The sequence below is a fragment of the Humulus lupulus genome, chromosome 9 (genome assembly GCF_963169125.1).
Source record: "Humulus lupulus chromosome 9, drHumLupu1.1, whole genome shotgun sequence".
Classification (NCBI taxonomy): Eukaryota; Viridiplantae; Streptophyta; class Magnoliopsida; order Rosales; family Cannabaceae; genus Humulus; species Humulus lupulus.
In genome coordinates this window covers 167,259,942-167,284,315 of record NC_084801.1, presented here as the reverse complement: position 1 = coordinate 167,284,315, position 24,374 = coordinate 167,259,942, and the positions used below count along the sequence as shown (strand labels likewise).

At 31.4% G+C, this 24,374-nt stretch overlaps 1 protein-coding gene across 1 annotated transcript; it reads left to right on the top strand.

Annotated features, from left to right (window-relative positions):
• Nucleotides 1-17,858: 17,858 nt before the first annotated feature.
• Nucleotides 17,859-22,965, top strand: LOC133800984 (ERBB-3 BINDING PROTEIN 1). Its single transcript, XM_062239106.1, has 10 exons — nt 17,859-18,018; nt 18,121-18,239; nt 18,442-18,526; nt 18,628-18,777; nt 18,961-19,114; nt 21,610-21,825; nt 21,932-22,068; nt 22,183-22,274; nt 22,362-22,541; nt 22,655-22,965. The coding sequence occupies exons 2-10, from the start codon at nt 18,149-18,151 to the stop codon at nt 22,735-22,737; spliced, it is 1,188 nt and encodes a 395-aa protein (XP_062095090.1). The 5' UTR covers nt 17,859-18,018; nt 18,121-18,148; the 3' UTR covers nt 22,738-22,965.
• The last annotated feature ends 1,409 nt before the right edge of the window (nt 22,966-24,374 follow it).

The following is a 24,374-nucleotide window of genomic DNA, read 5'->3' as shown; positions in this document are numbered from 1 at the left end:
TTTAAAGCTAAAGATCTATTGCAGAAGGATGCATAGAATTCTTAGCTAGTGTGGTGGATACCACTTAGGTTGTGCCAGTGGGATCAGGACAGACTGGATTAGTCTGTGAAGTTCTGGATGTATTTCTAGGGGATTTGTCAGGATTACGTTTACATAAAAAGCATAGAATGGTGATTGGATTGGCGCCAGGGATGGAATCGAGTCTAAGGCACTGTTTTGAACGGCTCAGCAAAGTGGTAAGACCTAAAGGCTCAGTTATTGAATAAGATGGTATTCTCCAAGATGGATCTTTGATCTAGTTAGTACCAACTGAAGATCAGGGAAAAATATATGCAGAAGACTGTTTTTGTATCAAATAAGGGCACTAGAAGTGCTGAGTTATGTTTTGAGGAAATGGTTAACGCTAAGTTATGTTTGGATGAATCAGATGAACAAAATATTCAAGAATTATCTGAATTGGATTTGTGATCGTCTTAAACAATGGTATCGTGGTATATTCTCTGCGAAGATTTTCCAAGGTCAAGGAACGCCTTAGGGGCAGGAGTTTCCCTGGATAGGCAGGATATTATATGTGTTTTGGGAAAGAATTCTGAGTCTTCTTACAAATCAGAATTAGTTTGTAGGTTGTTATGACACCTCGGTGACATGGAAAAAGAGATTGCCTATGCATCATGTTGGTTAAAGGATCTGACTAGAACTAGAGTAGAGTTTTTGGTGGGCCAGGTGGCCAGCGGTATACTTGAGTTTACTCTTTCAGAGAGAATCAAGGGAAAGACAGTTAAGTGAACCACCGATAAGAAAATTGAGGAGAGACTCTTAGTTGGATTAGCTAAGGATTATATAGTGTCAGGTATGAATTTATTGAGGAATAGATATCACATTTGGAATCCGATGGACACTTTAATTGGGAGATTTTGGATGAATCTCATACTACTCTCTTATTCTCTTCATCCAGGCATAATGGAAAATGTACAGAGTTTGAAAGCCTTATATTGATGGCCTGGGATGGAGAGGGACATAATGGTATATGTTGCAAAATTCTTAACCTGTTAGCAGGTCAAGACAGAGTATCAAAAACCAGTAAGACTATTGTAGCCTTTGAGTATTCCATAGTGGAAGTAAGAAAACATCGCGATAAGTTTCGCGGTGGGGCTGCCCGGGATGGTGGGTCAGCATGAGTTGGTTTGGATCATTATGGACCAGTATTTAAAGTGAATTCACTTCTATCAGTAAGGACAAGTAACACAGCTTATCAGTATTCAGATCTTTGTGTGAGAGAGGTAGTATGCCTTCATGGAAATTCAAGGTCCGTCTTATCAGATGAAGACTCTATTATTACTTCCAAGTTTTGGAAGGGTTGCAGAAGGTGATGAATATACAGTTGAAATTTAATACAGTTTATTACTCTCAGACTGATGGTAAATCAGAGAGAGAATTATCCAGTTATTGGAAGAGCATCTTATGAGATGAATGAGATATTATATCTAGATCCTGAGGTAGTTTATGGGACCATTGAGGTTATTGAAAATGTTAGAGCTTGGATGCTCACTTCTCAGAGTAAATGGAAAAGTTATGATGATTTGAGATGTAGGAACATGGAGTTCCAAGTAGAAGATTGTATCTTCCTTAGAGTATCACCATGGAAAAGGGAAGGAGATAAGGGCAAGTTGATCCCTAGATTAATAAGACTGTTTGAATTATGGATAGGATCAGTCAGGTTGCCCATGGATTGGCCTTATCTTTGGCACTATTGGCTGTACACAGTGTATTTTATACTTCCATGTTGAAGACATAGGTTAGAAGAAACTCATGTGTTGAGTTATGAGAATCTGGAGATTGAGGCTAAGTTGTCCTTTGAGGAGTAGCCAGTTCATATTTTAACAGAAAGAATAAGGTTCTGAGGAACAAAATTGTACCTTGAGTTAAGGTATGTTACAGAAACAGTGAAGTTGAGGGAATGACCTGGGAAACTAGAATTAGTTGTGCGGAATTTATATTCTAGGCGGTTCAGATAAATTTTTCTGTAAGAGGGGATAGTTGTAATGACCCAAATTTCCTAATAAGGTTAAGGACCTTGATTAGGAGGCCCGGATGGTCATAATTGATTTATTACGCCATTAAATAATTATATGCATGAATATGTGAATTATATTATTATATGATGATAAATGCATGCATATGGGTCCACTTTTCATTATAAGGGCATTTTGGTAATTTGGCCCGTTGAGGGCATAATTGTGTATTTCCATGCATGTTGATGAACTATTGATGAGGCCACATTATAATGTGGATTTGTTCGAGCTATTCGACATGAGACGATCTTTAAAGACAAGTTATCGATCTGGTCATAACGGGGTTAATTTCGGGGCTCGAGGTGAGTCTCGGGGTGATTTGGTGATTAGAACATTACCAAAAATTAAAGGGTAATGTGATATGATTTATTAGCATTTGAGAATATTGGAAATAATGGGAATTGAAGGGTGTTAATTATGATTAATGAGATAGGTGAGAAAAGACGATTTTGCCCTTGGTGGCTGTTAAGGGTTTTAAATAGGCTTGGGGGCATTTTAGTCTTTTCACCTAAGGATAGATATAAACCTTTGAGAAGGCTGTGGAAAGCTAAGCAAAATAGAGCATCACCTTCTCTTCTCCCGTTCATCATTTTCTTCTTCATTTCTCTTTGAATTTTGAAGCTCTTTTTGAGGAACCAAACTAGGGAACCAAGCTTTGATGATCTAGGGTTATGTTCTACCATTGAAGAGGGTGTGATTCTGATATTGAGGTGAATTTCTAGCCATTAAACTTTGGTTCTTGCTTTGTTTTCTTATTGAGTTTCAGTTGAGATTTTTGGCTTGAAAGTTGAGAATTCAATGGGGTTTTTGGCAAAGTTTGGTTAGGTTATGATGCCAAGGACTTATGTATTTGGTTTTATGGTTCATTTGGGAGTTTAAATGAGGTTTGGAAGATTTTTTTGAAGGTTGGAAATGGAGGAGTCGAAGGAGGGAAAAACCAAGGTTGAAAACCCTGGTTGTAGCGTTGTAGCGCCCAGCTATGGGCGCTACAGTGCTATCCAGGGGCATTCTGCCCTGCTTGTAGCGCTAGGGCGCTAGGGGGGTAGCATTGTAGCGCTACCCAGCTTTTCCATATTCCTATTTTGGGCACTTTTAAGGGTTTTTGGCTTGGGGTTTCAATTCCTAAGGCTCGGGATCGAATCTACTCACCGTTTGAGTACGATTCGGGGTTCCGGGAGTGAGGTGTAGGTCAAGAACCTTTTATTGTTGATTTCATTAATTGGATTCCATATTTGGTAATGAGTAGGTGACTGCTAAGGGATTAAAGGATTGATCATTCTCAAAGGTCGTTCTTAACATATTTCTCGCTCGAACCAGAGGTAAGAAAACTGCACCCCATATGTGACATGCATGGTTTTTGATGTAGCATGTTGAATGCTCTATCTATATATCTGGAATGCATTTCAAGTGCTTGGAAATTTGCTATCTGTGAATGGTACTACCTTATTAGTCAGAATCAGCAATGGTGTCAGTACTAAATGTGAAGTTGTGACTCATTAGTCAAGTTCAGCAGTAGTACTGAGCATTGGTCGTATAGTATTGACTTATGAGTCAAGAACGGTATTAGCGTGTTTAACGCAAGCCGAAAAGATTAGATCTAATCAACATAAGCATGAAATGCTTGACCGACCTTAAGTTCGATGAAAACTAAAAGCGCTTGTCTAGTCTAAAGGCTAGTTATTTAGAGCCAGGGCCAAAAGGCTAAGGTGACCTACACGTCACATGGCTAGGAGGGCATGAGACCTTAGAGATAGACTTACTAGTCATCTACACAGAGATGGACTTATTAGTCATCTGACTGAGATAGACTTATCAGTTATCTAACCGAGATAGACTTATCAGTCATCTAACCAAGATAGACTTATCAGTCATCTGACTGGGATAGACTTATCAGTCAATTGACCAAGATAGACTTATCAGTCATCTAACCGAGATAGACTTATTAGTTATCTGACTGAGATAGACTTATAAGTCATCTATTTAGAAAGTGACTTATTAGTCAACTATTCAAAGAGAGACTTATTAGTCCTCTACCTCAGAGCGAGAGACTTATTAGTCATCTACTCAGAGCGCAGGACTCCACAAATATTTATTTGTACCTGCTTGCATGCATGAGTAGGGTTATTACTGCTAGGCATGCATATTATGACTTAGTAACATGATATTACTTGTTCATGATCATATTAAGTTTTATTGCTGAGCTTCGGCTCACGAGTGCTATGTGGTGCAGGTAAAGGCAAAAGAAAGTTGGACCATCCTTGAGTTGGAGAGCTTAGGTGACGACGTGTACATATGCAGCTGCTCGACCACCACGGTCGAGGGTTTAAAGAGGAACTAGGGTTAAACCCTATTTTGCCACTTAGGTCGGCTAGTTGTAAATCTTTTGTTGTAATTAACCTTTAAATTATATTTTTGGGACCCCAATGTATATGGTAAACATTTTCGTGAAACGTTGTATCTTAACCAAAAAATTTAACCCTAAACTGCCAATCATACTTAGTTACACGATTATGGCCAAATGACTCGATTAGCGAGTTTAGCACTGTTTAAAATGCTCACCGTAACGGTACCTGGAGTTTAGGGCATTACATCTTTTTTGCCGATGACCTTTTTCTTTTTGGGAAAGCCACAGTCCAAAATGTTCAAGCAATGTGGAGCTGTCTCAACACCTTTTGTTATTGGTCAAGGCAGCTGTTAATCTCCTTAAAACAAATATTTTCTTCAGTTCCAATGCTGATAGGAATTTGAAACATGCAATAATTTGTACTCTAGAAATCATGGGTGCTCAAAGAAACCTCAAGTGTCTCGGTCTACCCTCTCGCATTCAAATAATAAGTCGAAGGACTTTCAATTTATCCTTGACTCCATAGACTCAAGACTTGCTAGTTGGAAGTCTACCACTCTTTCAAAAGTAGGACGTGCCACTATGGTTAAATCGGTTGCCTCTGTCCTTCTAATATATTCCATGCAGTCAACTGCTCTAACCAACAACATGTGCAATAAAATTGATTCTAGAATTTCAAATTTTTGGTGGGGACACAAGCAAGGATCGCATGGGCTGCACCTGAAAAGTTGGGATAAGATGTGTATTCCCAAGTCTAGTGGCGAGCTAAGCTTCAGAAAGACTAAGGAGATCAACATGGCTTTCATGGCCAAGTGGTTTTGGAACATTTTACGAGGGGGTGACTCGTTATCTCATAAACTACTTGCCTCCAAGTACTTGAGAGGCAAATCCATCTTGGAAGTGAATTATAAACAAATAGACTCTTAGTTTTGGAAGTCTGTCATTAAATCCAAGCATATTGTTCTACAAGCAGCTTGCAAGATTGTGGGCAATGGGAAGTCCAACATTTGGACAGACCCTTGGGTCCCTTCTTTTCCAGGTTTTCATCCTTCCCCACGGGAGAGACTAAAAGGCAAGGCTACTTTTGTTTCATAATTCATTACTGTCTCCCATTCTTGGAACATCACCAAACTTCATCTCTTTTTTGAAGACCAAGCCATCCAATAAATGTTTGAAAATTGATATAGCTCCAGCTAATAACGAGGACACTTGGGGTTGGGTTGCCAATTCCAATGGTCGATTCTCCACTAAATTGGTCTACTTACTGCAAGCTCTTGATAGATTCCCTGATATTGACCATACGATGAGACAATTATGGAAAAAGCTCTGGGCAACCAAGATACATGAAAGGCATAAGATCTTATAGTGGCAAGTTTTCTCGGATGCACTGCCAACCAAAAGCAAACTTGCCCACTTCTTACCTAACTGTGACACCATCCGCCCTCTCTGTAACACTGCAGAAGAGTCCACTAGTCACATCTTCATTCATTGTGATTTTGCCAAAAGAGCTTGGGTCCTCTCGCCTTGGAACCTTAGGCCTCACGAGAGCCTCTTTCCCAACTGCTAGGACTGGTTTCTTTATCTTAATTCCCTAAACTTGTTTTGGGTGAATATTGAGAATATCATCCTATTCGCCCCAATCCTTATAGACCATATTTGGAAGCTACACAATGCAGTCATACACAATCAAGTCCAGCTTGATTTTCACAAATTCTGGAGGGAGTTAATGGCCTCTTATGGCTCCTTCTCTTTGGTACTAGTGCCCCAATCTCCTCTATTGCATTCCAATTGAAACCCGCCACCTGATGGATGGGTCAAGCTAAATTTTGATGTCTCAGTTGGTTCATCTTCCTCCTTTGTCGCTGTAGTTGGTTGCAACCATCTGGGCAATGCATTATTTGTGGCTACTACAAAACTTTGCCACACATCGCATCTTCAGGGAGAAGCAAATGCTACCCTTTTTGCTGTTCAATAAGCACTTTCTCGTGGACTCACTTTTTGCATCTTTGAGGGGGATTCAGAAATGGTTATCAATTTTATCCTAGGCCAAGTTACTACCTGGGAGATAACAAACTACTGCAAAGTAATCACTAATTCCACTAAGTCCCTCATTGGATGCTCATTTAATCATGTTAGTAGATCTTGCAACTTCAAAGCTCACAATTTAGCTTTATGGACCAAATCTTGTAATTTTGCTGGTTCCATTCTTGTTGCGAATGTTCCTCCAGGAATTATGTGCGACTCTTCGCAATAAAACCCTTATCATATGTAATTTTTCTTTCAGTCAATGAAGTAGCACCAACGTTTCAATAAAAAAAAATCCAGAACTCCCACCAAAAGCACGGATCTCCAAATGATTGACCTAAAATAATTATAAAATTTTAAATAGTTATAATAAGTGATACATCAAATTATATAGGAAAAATTACATATAATTTTGCCATATATGGAAAATGTTTACAAAATTAACCCACTTTCTTAATTTACAAAATTAACCATCACCAATAACCAATTTAATGATACATATAATAATAATAATAATAATAATAATAATAATAATAAGAAGAAGAAGAAGAAGAATATTTCTTATTGATAGATTTTTTTCATATGTTTTAAATGTTTCACCTACTTTGTTAAAATAGAATTGTTAAGGGACACCACTGTTGCCCAACACCACAAGGAGGTTGCATACCGCTATTGGTGCAATCCAATATTAAGTCTCACATATTTGAATTAATAAATTTTATGGGGTATCGCTAACCTACCATAGGATCCCACCTCATGGGGTGTTAACAACACTTTTGTTAAAACCGCTCCATCTCTCTTCTAGGGTCTTCTCTCTTCTTGTTAATAGTCATCTTCCATAGTTTTTATTTATTTTTTCTTTTTTACTTATTCTTCTTTACATATATTTGATTTTTTTCCACTTATTTTTCTATTTTTATTTGTATGTTATTATGAATTTTATTATTGTTGCTATCTCGCGTTTGATAAATTGATTCCAATAAGTAACTGAAACAATATCACATTTAAAGAATATAAAAAATAAGTTACAAAAATGATCAAAAAGTACTAAAAATAAGGCCTTTTTTAAAAAGTAACTAATGTGACGAGTTATTAAATAGTAACCAAATAATAAGTTGTTATTAAAGTTACTAGAAAGTATATGAAATAATAGTTTAAATGTTAAAAAGTAACCATAATAACTTGCTCCCCAAAAGTAACAAGTTACCAATCAGTAACTAATATGATAAGTAATAATAATGTAACGAAACAGTAAGTAGCGCTTTAAAAAGCAACCAAAACATTAAGTTACCAAAAGATAATTGACATTAATACTTCATGTTTTAGTTTGTATCCGATAGATAACTAAAATAATTTAAAAGGTAACTAAAATGTGTTTTTGTGTGGAGTTGATTAGAAAATGACAACTTTGAATGTTATATCCTATTTCTAGGTGATGAGGCGGCAAGAGTAAATAGTAAGGGGGTGTTTGGTAACAATTAAAAAAATAGTTTTTTATTTAATTAATTAAAAATTTAAAAATTAAATATAAAATGTATTTGATAATTTTATTTTTATTTATTATTTTTTTTTTAATTTTAATTAAAATTTAATAAATTTTGAAAATAAAAAATTTTCACTTTCAAAATTTTTTTAAACATTTTTCATTTTATTTTTTTCTTCTCTTATTCAAATCAACACCTCATATTGTTAAACAAAAATAAAAATAAAAGCTATCAAACACGTTTATTATTTTTTGTTTTTTAAAAAAAAAACAAAAATAGTTACCAAACATATTTTTATTTTTTTAAAAATAAAAAACAAAAATAAAGTAACATTTCTATTTTCGTGTTTAAAAAATTAAAAAATAAAAATATTACCAAACGGACCCTAAATATAATGTTTTGAGAGCTTGACTTTTTTTGAAATCAAGATCCTCTATCCAATTTTGATATCATAACTCATGTCTAACCAATTAATACATAGCAAATTATATGAAATTAGTAATTCAATATTATTATGAATAAATAAGATTTTTCTCCTCAAAATATTACTACTTTAAAAAAGTCACCCCGTAATTTTTCGCTTGTTAAAAATTATTCTCGAACTATACTCGTTATTGAGTTGTAAGACTTATGTTAGTTTATGTCCTACATGGTTAACAGCATGTTGATATGACATTTTTGGCCCTGCCACGTGTACAATTCAATTAAAAATTAATTTAAAATTACAAAATTTATTTATTTAATTTTAAATATAAAAAACTATTTTTTAAAATAAAATCATAAAAAATTACTAATTTTACATTTTAATTATTTTAAACAAAACTCGAATCAAATAATTAAAAAGAAATTAAAAATATATATTTAAATTAATTTTTAATTGAATTATACACGTGATACTAACATGACAATGCCACATCAACACCAAAAATTATCACATCAGCGTTATATTAGCCATGTAGGACAAAAACTAAGAGAATCCTACAACTAAGTAACAAGTATAGTTTGGAAGAATTTTTAATAAGCAAAAGAATTTATGGGATATGATTTGAAAGTAGTAATAGTTTGAGAAAAAAATCTTATTTATTCTATTATTATTTTTGTTTAAATGATTTGTCACGTATTTATTGATTAGATATGAATTGAGATAACAATATTAGACTGAGGATATTTTTTTTTTTTTCGAACCTTTGAAAATTTGGTTATCAAGGTTAATTACTTTGGTGGCATACTGGTGAATTCATAAATAATATTTTTATCAACATAAAATATCCTCATTGCAAATGAGTATCCTTTTGAAAAGTCTATTTTTAGTAGTTTAATTATTTTTGAGAATTTTTTTCCAATGCAAAATAATCATACTTCTTAATCTATATATTTATATAAATGAGAGTATCAAGAATATGATGTGACACTCTAGAATTACTCAAAACACTCTTTTTATTTTTAAAATTTTTCACATTTTTTAATTATTCTTTTTCAAATTTATGATTATTAGTTAATAAAAAAAACTATAATATTTAAACCATCTAAATATCTCTAAATATCTAAAATTAAAAACTCTTCCCACGTTATTTTTTAAATGTAATTACACTAATAAATTACCATACACCTTATAATAATAATAAATGTAATTTTTTTCTAAATTTTTCACATTTCTTAATTATTATTTTTCAAATTTATATCTATATATTTATATAAATGAGAATATTTCTGTATATTTATATAAATTAGAGCATCAAGGAGATGAGTTTTCAAATCTATATCTATTCTATATAAAAAGTGTGTAGATAACGGAAATTCTTGGTTTTAACGGTTTTTTAATTTTTTCCAGTTAACTTTAACAGAATATTCTTATATTTAACAGAATATTCTTATATTTAACAGTAAATTGTAAACATGACTTAAACTTAAATAAATAAACAATTAAACAAATTAAAATAAGATATTTTTGAGATATTTTACAATGATAATTATTTAAAAATAATAAAATCATATATTTTATAACTTAAGTAAAATTTAATCAAAACTTAATATTATATTAAATATATAATATATAATCATTTGTTGTCACTGCCAAATTCAAAAACTAGAACAAATATAAACTTAAACAAAAATAAATTAATTAATTAATTAATATCATATATTTTATGATAATTTAAATAATTAAATCATATTTATTTAAAAATAATAAAGACATACATATTATTTTTTTATCTTATAAATTTGTGTGATAGTTTGTTTTTATCAAGTGATTGGAGCTTTTTTTGTTCATCAAATTCACCAAAGAACATTGCGAGATATATTAGAATTTAAAAATAGTTTATGAATATATACTACTGTCTACTCTATGACTTTTTCTATTCTTATTTTATTTCTATTATCAATTTCTTTTTAAATATTATTATATTTTATATATATGTTATGTAATCATGTAAATATATATCTATGTCAACGTTATGTTTAGATGTCATATATGTAAAGATTATTATTAATATAAATATTTATATATAATATAGAATTATAATTCATTCGATTATAAAAATATATATATTTTTAAAAAGATAGTGAACTAATTTTTATTAAAATTATATACAATGTTTACAACTTTAAAACTAAGCAAACGTGCATTGCACGTTGCTTTTACCTAGTATTTATATAAAGGAGAGCATTAAGGATATGACGTGACACTCTAAAATTGTTCAAAGCACTCTTTTTATTTTCTAAATTTTTCACATTTTTTAAATTATTCTTTTTCAAATTTATGATTATTAGTTAATAATTAAAAAAAATTATATTATCTAAACCCTCTAAATATCTAAAATTAAAAAATCTCCATACATTATTTTTTAAATGTAATTACACTAATAAATTACCATACACCTTATAATAATAATAAATATAATTTTTTTCTATTTTTTCACATTTTTTTATTCTTCTTTTACAAAATTATATCTATATATTTATATAAAGAAGAACATCTCTATATATTTATATAAAGTAGAGCATCAAAAAGATGATGTGCCTCCTTAAAATCTCTTCAAACCACTTTATCTATTTTCTCATTTAATCTAATTTTTTTATTCATTTTATAAATTATAATAACAATAATTAATTATAATTTTACTTCTTAACTACTTAATTGTTATAAATTACTAAAAAAATAAAATTAATTTAAATTCAAAACTAAAATATATTAACAATTAAAAATATCAATATATATTAAATTTATTAGCTTCATATCGTACAGTCCAAATTTCAAATTAATTCAAATTCAAAATTAAAATATCTTAGCAATTAAAATTATTAATATATATTAAATTTATTAGCTTCATATCTATATATTACTAAAAAATAAAATTAATTCAAAACTAAAATATCTTAACAATTAAAATTATCAATATATATTAAATTTATTAGCTTCATATTTATGTATATTATTTTCTCATGTAGTTTTTCATTAAAAATTACTAAAATAATACAGTTAATTTAAATTAAAAATTAAAAAATCTTAATAATTAAAAATATCAATATATATTAAATTTATTAACTTAATATCCCAAATTCCTCACTCACTTTGTCATTCTCGTCAACACCTGCAAACTTTTATTTTTATTTATATATATATATATTTATATTAAACTTTGTCACTCTCATCAAAACTTTTATAACCCATCCTGGAGAAAAGAAGGATATCATTGGATTTTATTTGGATTTCATTGTATCATATTACTATATAAGTATTTGAATCATTTGATGAATTGCATATAACAACTGAAACATTTCACTTCATCTCATTTGTATTTTTCATACTGATATTCATATTGTTATAGAACTTATGTGCCTTTCTTTGACTATTGTATAGTTAATTTCTATAGAATAAATAACATTTTTGTCCCCCGAACTATGATTACTGTATGATCGTGCCCCTCGAATGATTTGCGATGTTAAAAATTCCCCCCGAACTATGCACGTTACTGAAATATGGGACTTCTGTTAGATTTCGTCATAGGTGGCTAACAGATTGATGATGTATCATTTTGTCTCTTAATGTGGCAGTGCCATGTGTAGAATAATTAGAAATTTTGCCCCCCCAAACTTTAACCACTACCAAATTATGCCATTTTTATTAAGACTATTTTAAAAAAAATAATTGATAATTAAATCCTTAAAAATTAAAAAAAAATCATTTTAAAAGAATAAGAAAATAATCAATACTAAAAGTTTCAAATTAATTAAATAAAATTCAAATACTCAAAAAATAAAAAATCTAATTAATAGAAAATAATTTTTTTTTACTTTTTCTTTTCTTTTACAATATATATGTTAATATAAAAATTAAAAAATAAATCCTAAAACAAAGTTTTTTCCACTTTGTCCTCCTCTTAAATTAAAATTTGTATTTATTTATTTAAGTTTTTTATCCACCTCTTTAATTAAAAGTTTTTTCTTTGTTTTAGTATTTATTTTAAATGTTCATTCTAAAATAATTTTAATTAATATTGTTTAAGAAAAAGTAAAAAAGAGTTATTTGTTGATAATTAATTTTTTTTATTTATTAAGGAATTAATTATTATTTTTAAGAAAAAACATATATATATTTTTTTATAAAATGAGTATAATTTGGTAATGGTAAAAGTTCAGGGGACAAAATTGATAATTATTCTACACATGACACTGCCACATCAACAAACAATATGTTACGTCATCAATCTATTAGCCACGTATGACGAAATCTAACAGAAGTCTCATATTTTAGTAACGTGCATAGTTCGGGAGAAGTTTTTAACATCGCGAATTATTCAGGGGCACGATCATAATGATCATAGTTCGGGAGACAAAAATACTATTTATTCATTTCTATAATTACATCTCCTTTTATCCTTATACTTCTCATAAAGCATATCAAATTGTTTAATAATTATTTAATATGATGCAATTCATTATTGTATTTACAACGTACAAATATTTATTTTAATTAATATATTCTATCAAAAAATAATCACTAATGAGAAAAAAATAATAATGACGCAATAGACTACATTTTTATGCTTATATAAGTAAATTTATGTATTGATAGGAAGGTAAGCAACAATAGTTGGGTGATCATCTTGTACCGGGTTGGGTTGCTTCACACACGTTGAAACACAATATATTAATATATATTTTTAACATGATTTATAATGTGGTGTTAGATTATTTTTTTTCCTATTTTTTATTCATTTTTAGTTGTGTCTGAAATTATTTAAAGTAATTTAGAAACATAAATTAATAATAAATGTTTTTTGAATATATATATAAATATCTTATGTATAACAAATATCAATATATGTAAAATATATATTGATTAATAATATTTTTTATTGTGTTTGGAATTAATTATAGTATATATAAATATCTTATATATATATTTTTTTGTATAATAATACAACAAAAACCGTCTTCTCAAATTATGTAACACCCTGGATAGCCAAGACTATTACATTGTGTATTTATAAAGGTGCAAGACTTGCTAATCAAGTCATTTAGTTAGAAACGTGTTACTGAAACTATAATTGAGCTAGGGTTAAAAGATTTCGGTTTCAAAATTTTCATTTCTTATAATCAAACATTTTTACATGGGATCCCAAAAGTAGTAAAGTTAAAAGACACTTTACAAAATTCTGAACAAAAGTACAGCTATTAGCCACTCTAAGGGCAAAATAGACATTTAGGTTCTCCCCGTCCTGTATCACTCCTCGGCCGTGGCGGCCGATCAGCTGACTATATACATTCATCCCCCAAAACTCTCCAACTTAGGACTGGTCCACTTTGCTCTTGCCTTTACCTGCACCATGTAGCACCCGTGAGCCAAGGCCCAGCAAGAAAACACAATAACAGAGCATAATCATCAATCAAACAACCAGATAACTCATACCGTATAATCATATACTCAACATTCCAGATATTCACATTAATCAAGTATTCAACATACTAAGTACATCATTTCATATCAATAATCAAATCATATTTGTTAACCAGGGTTAACGCCCTTCGGCCGCACCCTCTGTTTATCCCACTGACTCCGGCCCGCTTAAACCGAGATTAGTGAATATTAAGCTGTCATCAGCTACCAGTGGCCGAGTCGCGCCTTGTGCGCAAGTATTATTTACGGCACCCTTAGGCCGTTTATCACATGTCCCATGGCATAATACCATCCATGACATCATACAGATATAGGGAGCTCTTAGTCCCATCACAAACACATAATCGTGTGTAATTTTCTTACCTTTAGATTCGCTAGCTTTGTTCAATTTGATCCTCAAGCACGATCCCGTCCTAGCCTTAGCGTACACCTAGTCACAGCCATAGATCAAAATCATCACCAAACCTCAAGTCCAAAACCTAGCCCCAGGACCAATGTTGAGCCCCCGGGAAGCCCTAATTCCACCAAATGGGGTGGTGGAATCGAACCCCAAACCCCCGGGCAAAAACCCTTGAAAATAACCCAAAAACCCATTTCTGGAAACATGGTAGCGCTACAACACTACAAAGAGGGCGATATAGTGCTACAAGCAGAGCCAGAGCCCCCATGAAACCCAAGCCTAGCGCTGTAGCGCCCAAAGGCTAGCGCTATAGCGCTAGTCACAGACCAGCAACACCCTGTTTTTCTTCCTTCGATTTTCCTCGAACCAAAACCTCTTGGAACCCTTCCAAACCTCAACTACACACCAAATTGAGTCTACCACCACCTATATCTCACCCCACACAACTCAATAGCACAAGACTTAACCACATGCATCATCAAACCAAGAAAGCAAACATTGAACCCAAGAACTCAAGAATTCAACCAGAAACTTAGAACTTCAAAGCCATAATTTGTTACCTTCTATGGAGAATTTTGACCTTAAGTTATCTCTAGCATCCAACCAGCCTCAAGCCCTTCAACTCCTCGAGCTTATTTCCCTTTATTCCATCCAAAACTCAAGCTTAGAAACCATCTCAATAAAACTCAGAAAAACACATCAGGAAATCTTGAAACTTACCTCAAATTGAGTGGCTATTCCGTACTAACTCTTTTAGCTTCACCAAAGTCTTTAGCCCTAAGCTCCAACCTAAGCCTACTCTGGGATTCCAGCTCCAAAACTCACAAAGAATGGTGAGATATGGCCAAACCGAGAGAGAGAGAGAGTCCCATGTTTTTCCTTCTTTCTTTCATTCTCTTCTCTTTCTTTTAACTTCTGAAACTTTCTACAGCCTCCACTAAAACTAAAGACAAAATAACACTTATCTATTTCCAATCAAATGACCCTTTTGCCCTCCCATTAATTCCCAAGTCTTAAAACACATCAAGGGCATTTTAGACACTTACTCCCAATTCCCGTTAATTCCTCGAGTGTCCCTAGTAATTTCCACTTACATATCGACACTTAACTAATCACCAAATATTTTCCTCAATAACAAATAGTCTCCAGTATATTCTCTAAATCCCCAGATGTACCCCCAGACTTACCCCGAGCCGGGTATAAATCCTCGCTGTGACTTTCCCGCTAAACCGCTTGCTAGGATCGCCTCGAGTCACAAGCTACAAATATATCCACATAATAATGTGGTCTCAACAATTTATCACAAATATTTACATTTATGCCCTCAACGGGCCAAATTTACAAATATACTCTTATAACCTAATCAGGATCTACATGCATACTAATACACATAGTCATGCATCACATTAATCCAAATAATTATATAAGCATGTATTTGCACCATTATCATGCATTTCAACATTAATTCATATAACTTCCAATTGTGCCCTCCCAGCATACTAATCAATGCCCTTAAGCCTTATTAGTAATTTTGGGTCGTTACAAATTAATAAATGGTTAGTTGGAAGGTCAATTTTTTATTAATTAGAATTTTTATCACTTTTTAGAATAATAATAATTTATAAGAATATATTTGTTAGTTAAATATATTAAAATATTAAAAAATTAGTTAAATGAACATGTTCAATGATAAATTTGTTATTTGACATAAAAGAAATGACCAACTTGATAGCATCTATATAAATAAAATATAAGACTTTCTGCTCATTCTTTTTTTAGTTGTCCGTATATATGAATATATCTGTATATTTAGATAGTATTGTGGTATTTTAACATATCTGCAATATCTAAACAACATATATAATTTGAATTATAATTTTTAGATATTTAATTATGATATTTATTTAATTAAATTATAAATATAATATTAATAATAATAAACATTTATTCAAATTATTTTCCGAACCCCATTTTTGTATTTTCCTCTACGCTTTATCTAGCTTTTCTGTTTTTCATTCTTATTTTATATAGATTTTTTTACCATTTTGAATATTTGGTCTTTTTCTCTAAGATTTTCGGACTATTTTGTTTTTCATTCTTTTTTTATATAAATATATGAGTTTATATTTTTTTGGATCCTGTGTTTTTTCTCATTACTTGTTTGGACCCTGTGTTTTGAAAAATTAATTTTTGGACCCTATGTTTTGTAAAATGGTTAAAATAGAACCCTAAACCCGATTTTGGTCAATGTTTTCTCAACTAAAATCACAAATAATTTACCAAACTAACAATTCAAAACAAAAATAAAATCATTCTGCTTAAAAACTGTGTTGTTATATTCAATTTTTTCTTCATCAAAATTGAGTTTAGGGTTCTATTTTAACCATTTTACAAAACATAGGGTCCAAAAAGTAATTTGTCAAAACACAGGGTCTAAACAGGTAATGAGAAAAAACACAGGGTCCAAAAAAGTATAAACCCTAAATATATTTACCATTTTGAATATTTGGTATTATTTTTGTTCTCATTTTTTATTATACTTTTCTAATTTATTGTTATTAATTAATTGAGAGAAAAATCCTATCTATCATCTATTTTTTTTATTTCAATAACAATTATAATAGATGTGAATTAAAGAAATCTATATCTAATCATAATAAATAAATAATTTATTTATTTATTTTTTTAATATTTTGACAAGATACGGTGTAAAAGTCAGTTTTTAATAATAAAATGTCCAAACGAGCAATTGACCAAAATACACGTGATTCAAATAATCTATCTATATATTCTTATTTTTATCATTTTAAGAAAACACGAGGTTCACAAGTTAATTTTTTTTTAAATAAATGGTCCAAATGGGTAATCGGCTAAAATAGAAAGTTCAAAATAGTGTGAACGCTTACTATTAAATATAAATTATATAAAAATTACTTTTTTTAAAAAATATTAAGCTTTTGAATAAATACATGGTTCATAGGTTAATTTTAAAAAATAAAGAGTTAAAACATGCAATCAGCCAAAATATAGTGTTCAAATAATCGATTTATCTATTTATATTTTTAACATTTTGACAAAACATGAGGTCTAAAAGTTAATTTTTAAAAATAAAGTATCCCAACGGTTAATTGGCTAGAATAACCCTTACACAAAACATAAATTTTTTTTATACATAATTTAAACATTTTATAAAAAAAGAAAGAAAAAATACCATTATGAAAAAAAAACTATACTGAAGACGCTCTCATGTATTGATACATGGAATATGTTTTACGGGTAGTGTAAAAATGAATCTCTATGACATAATCTCAAAAAATATATATTTTTATCATGGATTATGCGAAATGAGGTTATATTTTATAGTATTTTATATAAGTAATCATTACATGTGACACTTAATCAAATTTATTTATTTTAAAAAGCCATACCTGATAATTATGTGTAATGTTATGATATATATTTTGTTGGAAAATATCATTATTCCTATTTGATATATTAATTAAGTGTAGTTAAATGAAAATCAATTATTATACATGAAAATAAAGCATAGGGAAAGGATATGTTATAAAACCCTACAATGCTAAGGATGGTGTAACGAGAAAGTCCTATTTAAAGCAAAGACCGCCGATTGTTGAAACCCTAATGCTACAAGCCACCTTTCATTTTCATTCCTTTCTTTCTTACATATACTCTCACACACTCTCTCTATCTCTCTCATTTCTATCTGTTAAACCCTAGCTTACATACCCAGTACTCAACCTCTCCTTCGCCGTCAAACTTATTTCTTTCATGTGAGTTCGCACGATTGTCTATCGAATTATTTGATTGCTCTCTCGCTCTTGTTGATAGTGTATAGTTCTTTATGTTGATTGTTTTTGCTTTGTTTTCAACAGTCGTTGCTAGTTTCAAAGCTTCGTAACGATGTCGGATGATGAAAGAGAGGAGAAGGAGTTGGATCTCTCTTCTCCTGAGGTCGTCACCAAGTACAAGGGCGCAGCTGAAATTGTCAATAGTAAACCCCTCTCTCTGTTTCTCTCACTCTTTTATGTATTTTGTTATGTAACTTACTTGTATGCTGTTCGAGGAACTAATTTGAGAAAGAAAAGAAATTAACTAGCTGGTATTTTTGTTTTTGTTTTTTTTTTATGTGGGTTTTTTTTTTCTTAGTTGATTTGTGAATACATTCTTAACTTGATATTGTGAAAATTTTGCAGAGGCTTTGCAGCTAGTGTTATCCGAATGTAAGCCAAAGGCCAAGATTGTGGATCTATGTGAGAAAGGAGATTCATATATTAGAGAGTAAGTTTACATTGACCTACGGTTTGAGTTGATTTCTTTGTAATTTTTTTTTCAACTATTAAATGAGGAGATTAATGATCTTAATTATTTATTGTTTATAGGCAGACTGGCAACATGTACAAAAATGTTAAGAAAAAGATTGAAAAAGGAGTTGCATTCCCAACTTGCATCTCTGTGAACAATACTGTTTGCCATTTCTCACCTCTTGCCAGTGATGAGTCAGTGTTGGAAGAAGGTGATATCTTGAAAATGTAAGTCTTTTCACCCAAGACTTATATTTTTGTTATTAATAATATGTTTAAACCAAACATTTATTTGTGAAGTGGGCATTAGCTATAGTAGAAGGTAACAATTAAATATTATAAACTGTTGCAGTGATGTGGGCTGCCATATAGATGTTTCAACTAAAAATGATGGGGTTTCTACTGTTGCAGTGATATGGGCTGCCATATAGATGGATTCATTGCCGTAGTCGCACATACACATGTTCTTCACGAAGGCCCAGTGACAGGAAGAGCAGCTGATGTTATTGCTGCTGCCAACACTGCTGCTGAAGTTGCCTTGAGGCTTGTAAGGCCAGGAAAAAATGTAAGTTTTTTATTTACTTTTCTTGAATCTGGTTCTACTTTGATATTGTTACTGAGTAATTGTGAAATTGTAATTGAGCGTTTATTGGCATAGTAACTTTTGCTGTGAAGTAATTTTGACTTTTTAGTCTTTGATCTTTCTCATTGCCATTAAATTAATATTTTGAGACCTGTTTGACATTGCCTTTCCTTGTGCCTGTTTCTTACCTATTTTTTAATCATTTTCAACATGACATACTAGTATTATTTGTTCTTGATTTTAACTTTTGGTATGTTCTTTAATCTTGTTGTACTATACCATTTACAAGGATTTTGTTTAAATGTAAGGATCCCCTTATGATGAACATTTTTTGGGGCTATGGATCTATATCCATATGTAGCTTTTAATGTCATAGTTACTCTGATGGGAATTCTCAAATGTTTTTTATTCCAATTTGGAGGTGTTGATTTACATATGTTTTGGTCGTCTGTTTTTATTGTCTAGGAAGAACAATTTGGTTGTCACTGGTTGTAGGCATGATAATAGATGTTCATGTTACAGTGTCGCAAGTGTTGATTCTTCAAGTAAATTCTACGTTTTCTTAAATTGCATGTTAAATTATGTTTCATGGCAACTTTGCCAGGTCATCAACTATTTGTTGATTACCTCTTTTCCCTGTTGCCTATATTACGCTGGCCATACATGGGATACTTTTCGGAGACTTAATTCTTATTTTAGAATCCGTTTACCCTTGTTTGAGCTACATTTTCATAAGAGCAAAATATGTTGTTCAGTCTGACTTTTGGTAGTATCTTGCCCTTGGTAAAGATGTGACAGTCGTGTACTGTTTAATATGATCCCTAGGTGATGTTTGTCGTTGGCAGTGCATGCTGGCAAGATCATATATTTTGTTCTCATTACATTTTCTCAGAAGTGTCGAGTGTTTTCTAACAAGTATATTTGATTCTTTTATCAAATTTCATGGTTAGCTATTTTTCATGGCAACTTTGCCAGGTCATCAATTGGTTGTTGATTACCTCTTTTCCCTGTTGCCTATATTATACTTGGCCATACATGTGATGCTTTTTGGAGATTTAATTCTTTATTGTAGACTCCGTGTACCATGTTTGTGTCACATTTTCTTTTAGTGTAATATATTATTTGGTTCTGCTTTGTAGTATTTCCATGCTCTAATTAAAGATGTCGAACTTGTACACTTCTTAACATGATCTCTACACGATTGTTGTAGTTGTCAATGCATATTGACATGATTACAAGTTTTGTTCATGTCACATCTTGCAAGTGTTTATTGACATGTATTAATATAGTTTTTTTAAACCAAATTGCATGTTAAACAATGTTTCATGGCAACTTTGCCAGGTCATCGATTGATTATTGATTACCTCTTTTCCCTGTTGCCTATATTATGCTTGGCCATACATGGGTTTCTTTTTCGGAGACTTAATTTTTTATTGTAGAATCCGTTTTACCTGTTTGTGCCACATTTTGTTATAGTGTAATGTATTCTTAAGTTTGGTTGTCTTATTTTCGTGCCCTTAATATTCTTAGGTGTTTCTCAACTAGTATTTTTGATTATCTCTTCTGTCAATCTGCATGTGAAACTGTGTTTCATGGCAACTTTGCCAGGTCATCAAATTATTTTTGATTACCTCTTTTCCCTGTTGCCTATATTATTCTCGGCCAATGCATGGAGTGCTTTTGGGTGACTTCTTTTTTGATAAATCCATTTACCTTGTTTGGGCTACATTTTACTGTGTTGTTCAGTTTGGCTTTGGAGTATTTCCTTGCCCTTAGTAAAGAACTTGAACTCTGATTATGTTCCAGCACAATCTCTACATGATGAAACTATTACTGGCTATGGATTTTATCCGATGAAGCTATATTTGTCATAGTTACACTGATAGAGCATCTCACACATTTTTTTTTTCTAGTAAAAAAATGTTGTTCTTTCAAGCATCTTGTAAAGAAGCATAGTACATTTCCTTCTTCTCTTCCCTTCCCACCCTTTCACATAATTAACATGTAACGAGTTATAGCATTATTTTTTGTAAACTCGGAAGTGGATTTCTTTTTTATTCCCAATGATGATTGTTTATGAAAAGCTATGGACCATCATCGAAGTGATGCTTTTTGTCATAGTTACTCTGATTGGGGTATGTCACTATTTAAATTTTTTTGTTTTGTCTGGTTGAGTCTTTATTGCATGTTCTGTCTCACATGATAGACTTTTAAACTTTTATTGTAGTCATATTTCATGCATTCAACTTATTATTGAGCCAATAAATCTGCTTTTTTATTTTTTCTATATTTTACATATGGTCCTTTTTCTGTTGCCTGTACTTTAAATGGTTATTATTCTTTTTCTACCACATATGTTTTTCTGTTCTGTACATTATTGTTTATGTTCCTACGATTTTTTAGTACATCACAAGAGTTTTGTTGTTTTCTAGTTTATCTTCAGATTTTTATAATATTATTTTTTGTTTTTCGTTCAGAACAAAGACGTAACAGAAGCAATTCAGAAGGTTGCTGCTGCTTATGACTGCAAAATTGTTGAAGGTGTTCTTAGCCACCAGCTGAAGCAGTTTGTGATAGATGGAAACAAGGTTGTATTGAGTGTATCCAGCCCTGATACGAGAGTAGATGATGCTGAATTTGAGGAGAATGAGGTTTATGCAATCGATATAGTCACAAGCACGGGTGATGGCAAGGTAATTGGTGGTGCTTGTAGAGCTATGAAGATGAACCCATTCAATTTACCTTTGCAACATTATCTCTATATTGTTCCCACCTAATTTTATTCTTAAAACCTTGCAGTCTAAGCTATTGGATGAAAAGCAAACGACTATCTATAAGAGAGCAGTTGACAAGAGCTATCACTTGAAGATGAAAGCTTCTAGGTTTATTTTCAGTGAAATTAACCAGAAGTTTCCAATTATGCCTTTCACTGCCAGGTCAGTCGGAGTGTTGAGACTGTTGTATTTATTCATTTTTTTCCTTCATATTTTTGTCTCTTGTACTGGTGTTATCTTCTTTCTTAATAAATGCCTGAATATTTTGTTCAACAGGGCGTTGGAAGAGAAACGTGCAAGATTGGGTTTAGTGGAGTGTGTTAACCACGACCTTTTGCAGCCATATCCTGTTCTCCATGAGAAGCCTGGTAAGAGTTGGCTAAAAGAAAGTGTTGGTACTTGGAACGAGCCTGATATTTAGTTCTGTCAATTTTAATTGGTGTCTTCTTGGACAGGTGATTTGGTTGCTCACATCAAATTCACAGTTTTGCTAATGCCAAACGGATCAGACCGAATCACATCCCATTCTCTTCAGGAGCTGCAGCCAACCAAGACAGTAGAGGATCCTGAAATCAAATCCTGGTTGGCTTTGGCCACAAAGTCAAAGAAGAAGGGTGGTGGCAAAAAGAAGAAAGGTGAGCTATTGGGATGTGCCAATATTGTTAACCCAATTTTCTAATCTTGTTTCATCTTTATAAGAACCAACCCAAAATCTTTTTAGTGGTTAATAATCATGAAACCATTGCAGGCAAGAAGGGCGAGAAAGCTGAGGACTCTGCAGCAGAAGCTACACCAATGGATGCAACAAATGGTGCTGAGTCTCAAGGATGAGTCCATTTTTTCCTTTCATATACTTTATTTTAACCCCCTCTTTTTTTTTTGTCAATTTTGGTACTTGCTTCTTCTCTCCATTGTATCTGGTTGGATATGAGTTGGTTTAATTAATACAAGTATTCAGACATAAATCCGAACCGGATGTTCCCGAGTCGGCTTTCTGTGACTCCTTTGCTGCTTCTAGATTTTATCATTATATTACAAACGTGAAGATTATAGCCTAAACTATAAGTTTTTACTTAATTAAAGCTGATTTTTTTACCATAGGTGAAGGTTAGTACATATCGTCAATTGTGGATTATATATACACAAGCATACATTATTTCTTTTATAAATCTATAAAACTCGTTTGCCTTTTAATATTTGAATCATTAGACATTTTGTTACTCTTTACCTTAAACCCCAATGTCAGCAAGGGTTTGGAAATTAGAACCATCACTTTCCACTACATCAATGGAATGATGTAGACCAGAGGGAAATTAAAATCTCAACTGCGACTGGCCTTTAACACTATGTTTGGTATGGTGAAAAGTGAGTGGAAAGAAAATTTAAGAGAAAAGTACAGAGGAGGATAAAGTAAGGGTTTGTTTGGAGAGAAAAATAGCGACGGGACTGCCAAAATCTATTTTTCTAAAAGTGAAGAGAAGACTGGGGCTCACGTAAATTAATAAACGAAAGAGGATTGCCGCTAGAAATCTTAGATAATAAAATATATTTTGTAAAAGAATAATCTATTATAAAAATAGATGAAAGGCCTCCTTTCTCACTATTAGATTATCTTATTTAAAAGATTAGCCAAAATTTTTGAAAGATGAATGACAAATGATTCTAAAATACAAATCAGTATATGAATCACAATTGGAATCAGTACTTAATATTAGCACAATTTAATTAATATATTCGCCCTGGTTTGAATTTACTAAAAAACATTATTATCATCTTCTTAAATAAAAATAAAATAATTATAATAAATATATTTTTTTTTAACTAAAATTACTCGAGCTTAATTTTTGTTGATTTTTAAGCCCCCATTTATAAAATTTTATCGCTTCGTCACTCAATGGCATTACCTTTGAATTTTTTATTTTTATTTATAAAAATTAATAACATGTTTGCCTTGAAAATATAAAATATTTTTTCTAAAAGGATAATTTATTAAATTTAATATTATGTTTATTGATTTAGTTAATAAGATAAAATGTTTGTAATTTTCTTTTCAGTTTAGTTTTAGTAAACAATATAATATAAATACTAATTGTTATTCTTCTATATTTTATTCTTATTCAATTCATTGTTGATCCAAAAGCTTCTGAGCTAGCAACAGTACAGTTGGTGTATAAGTAACCTCTGCTTTGAATCTAACACTTGCTTTAGTCTTTGTTTGTGGTGACATAAGTCCCTCCCTACAACTTATGAATTAAGAATTTTCGCAATAACAAGGTGTACTCGACATGAATTAGGAGTTAATGAAACCTTATCACAGGAATCTTTCACAAAATTATTAACTAATATTATCAACTGATCAGAACGAACGGTTCGTTATTAGACCGTGGTATTTGATTCGTCAAATACATCATTATTGTATACTCTTTCATATATATAGCGCAACCCTAGAATCTCCTGGAGACTGGCCT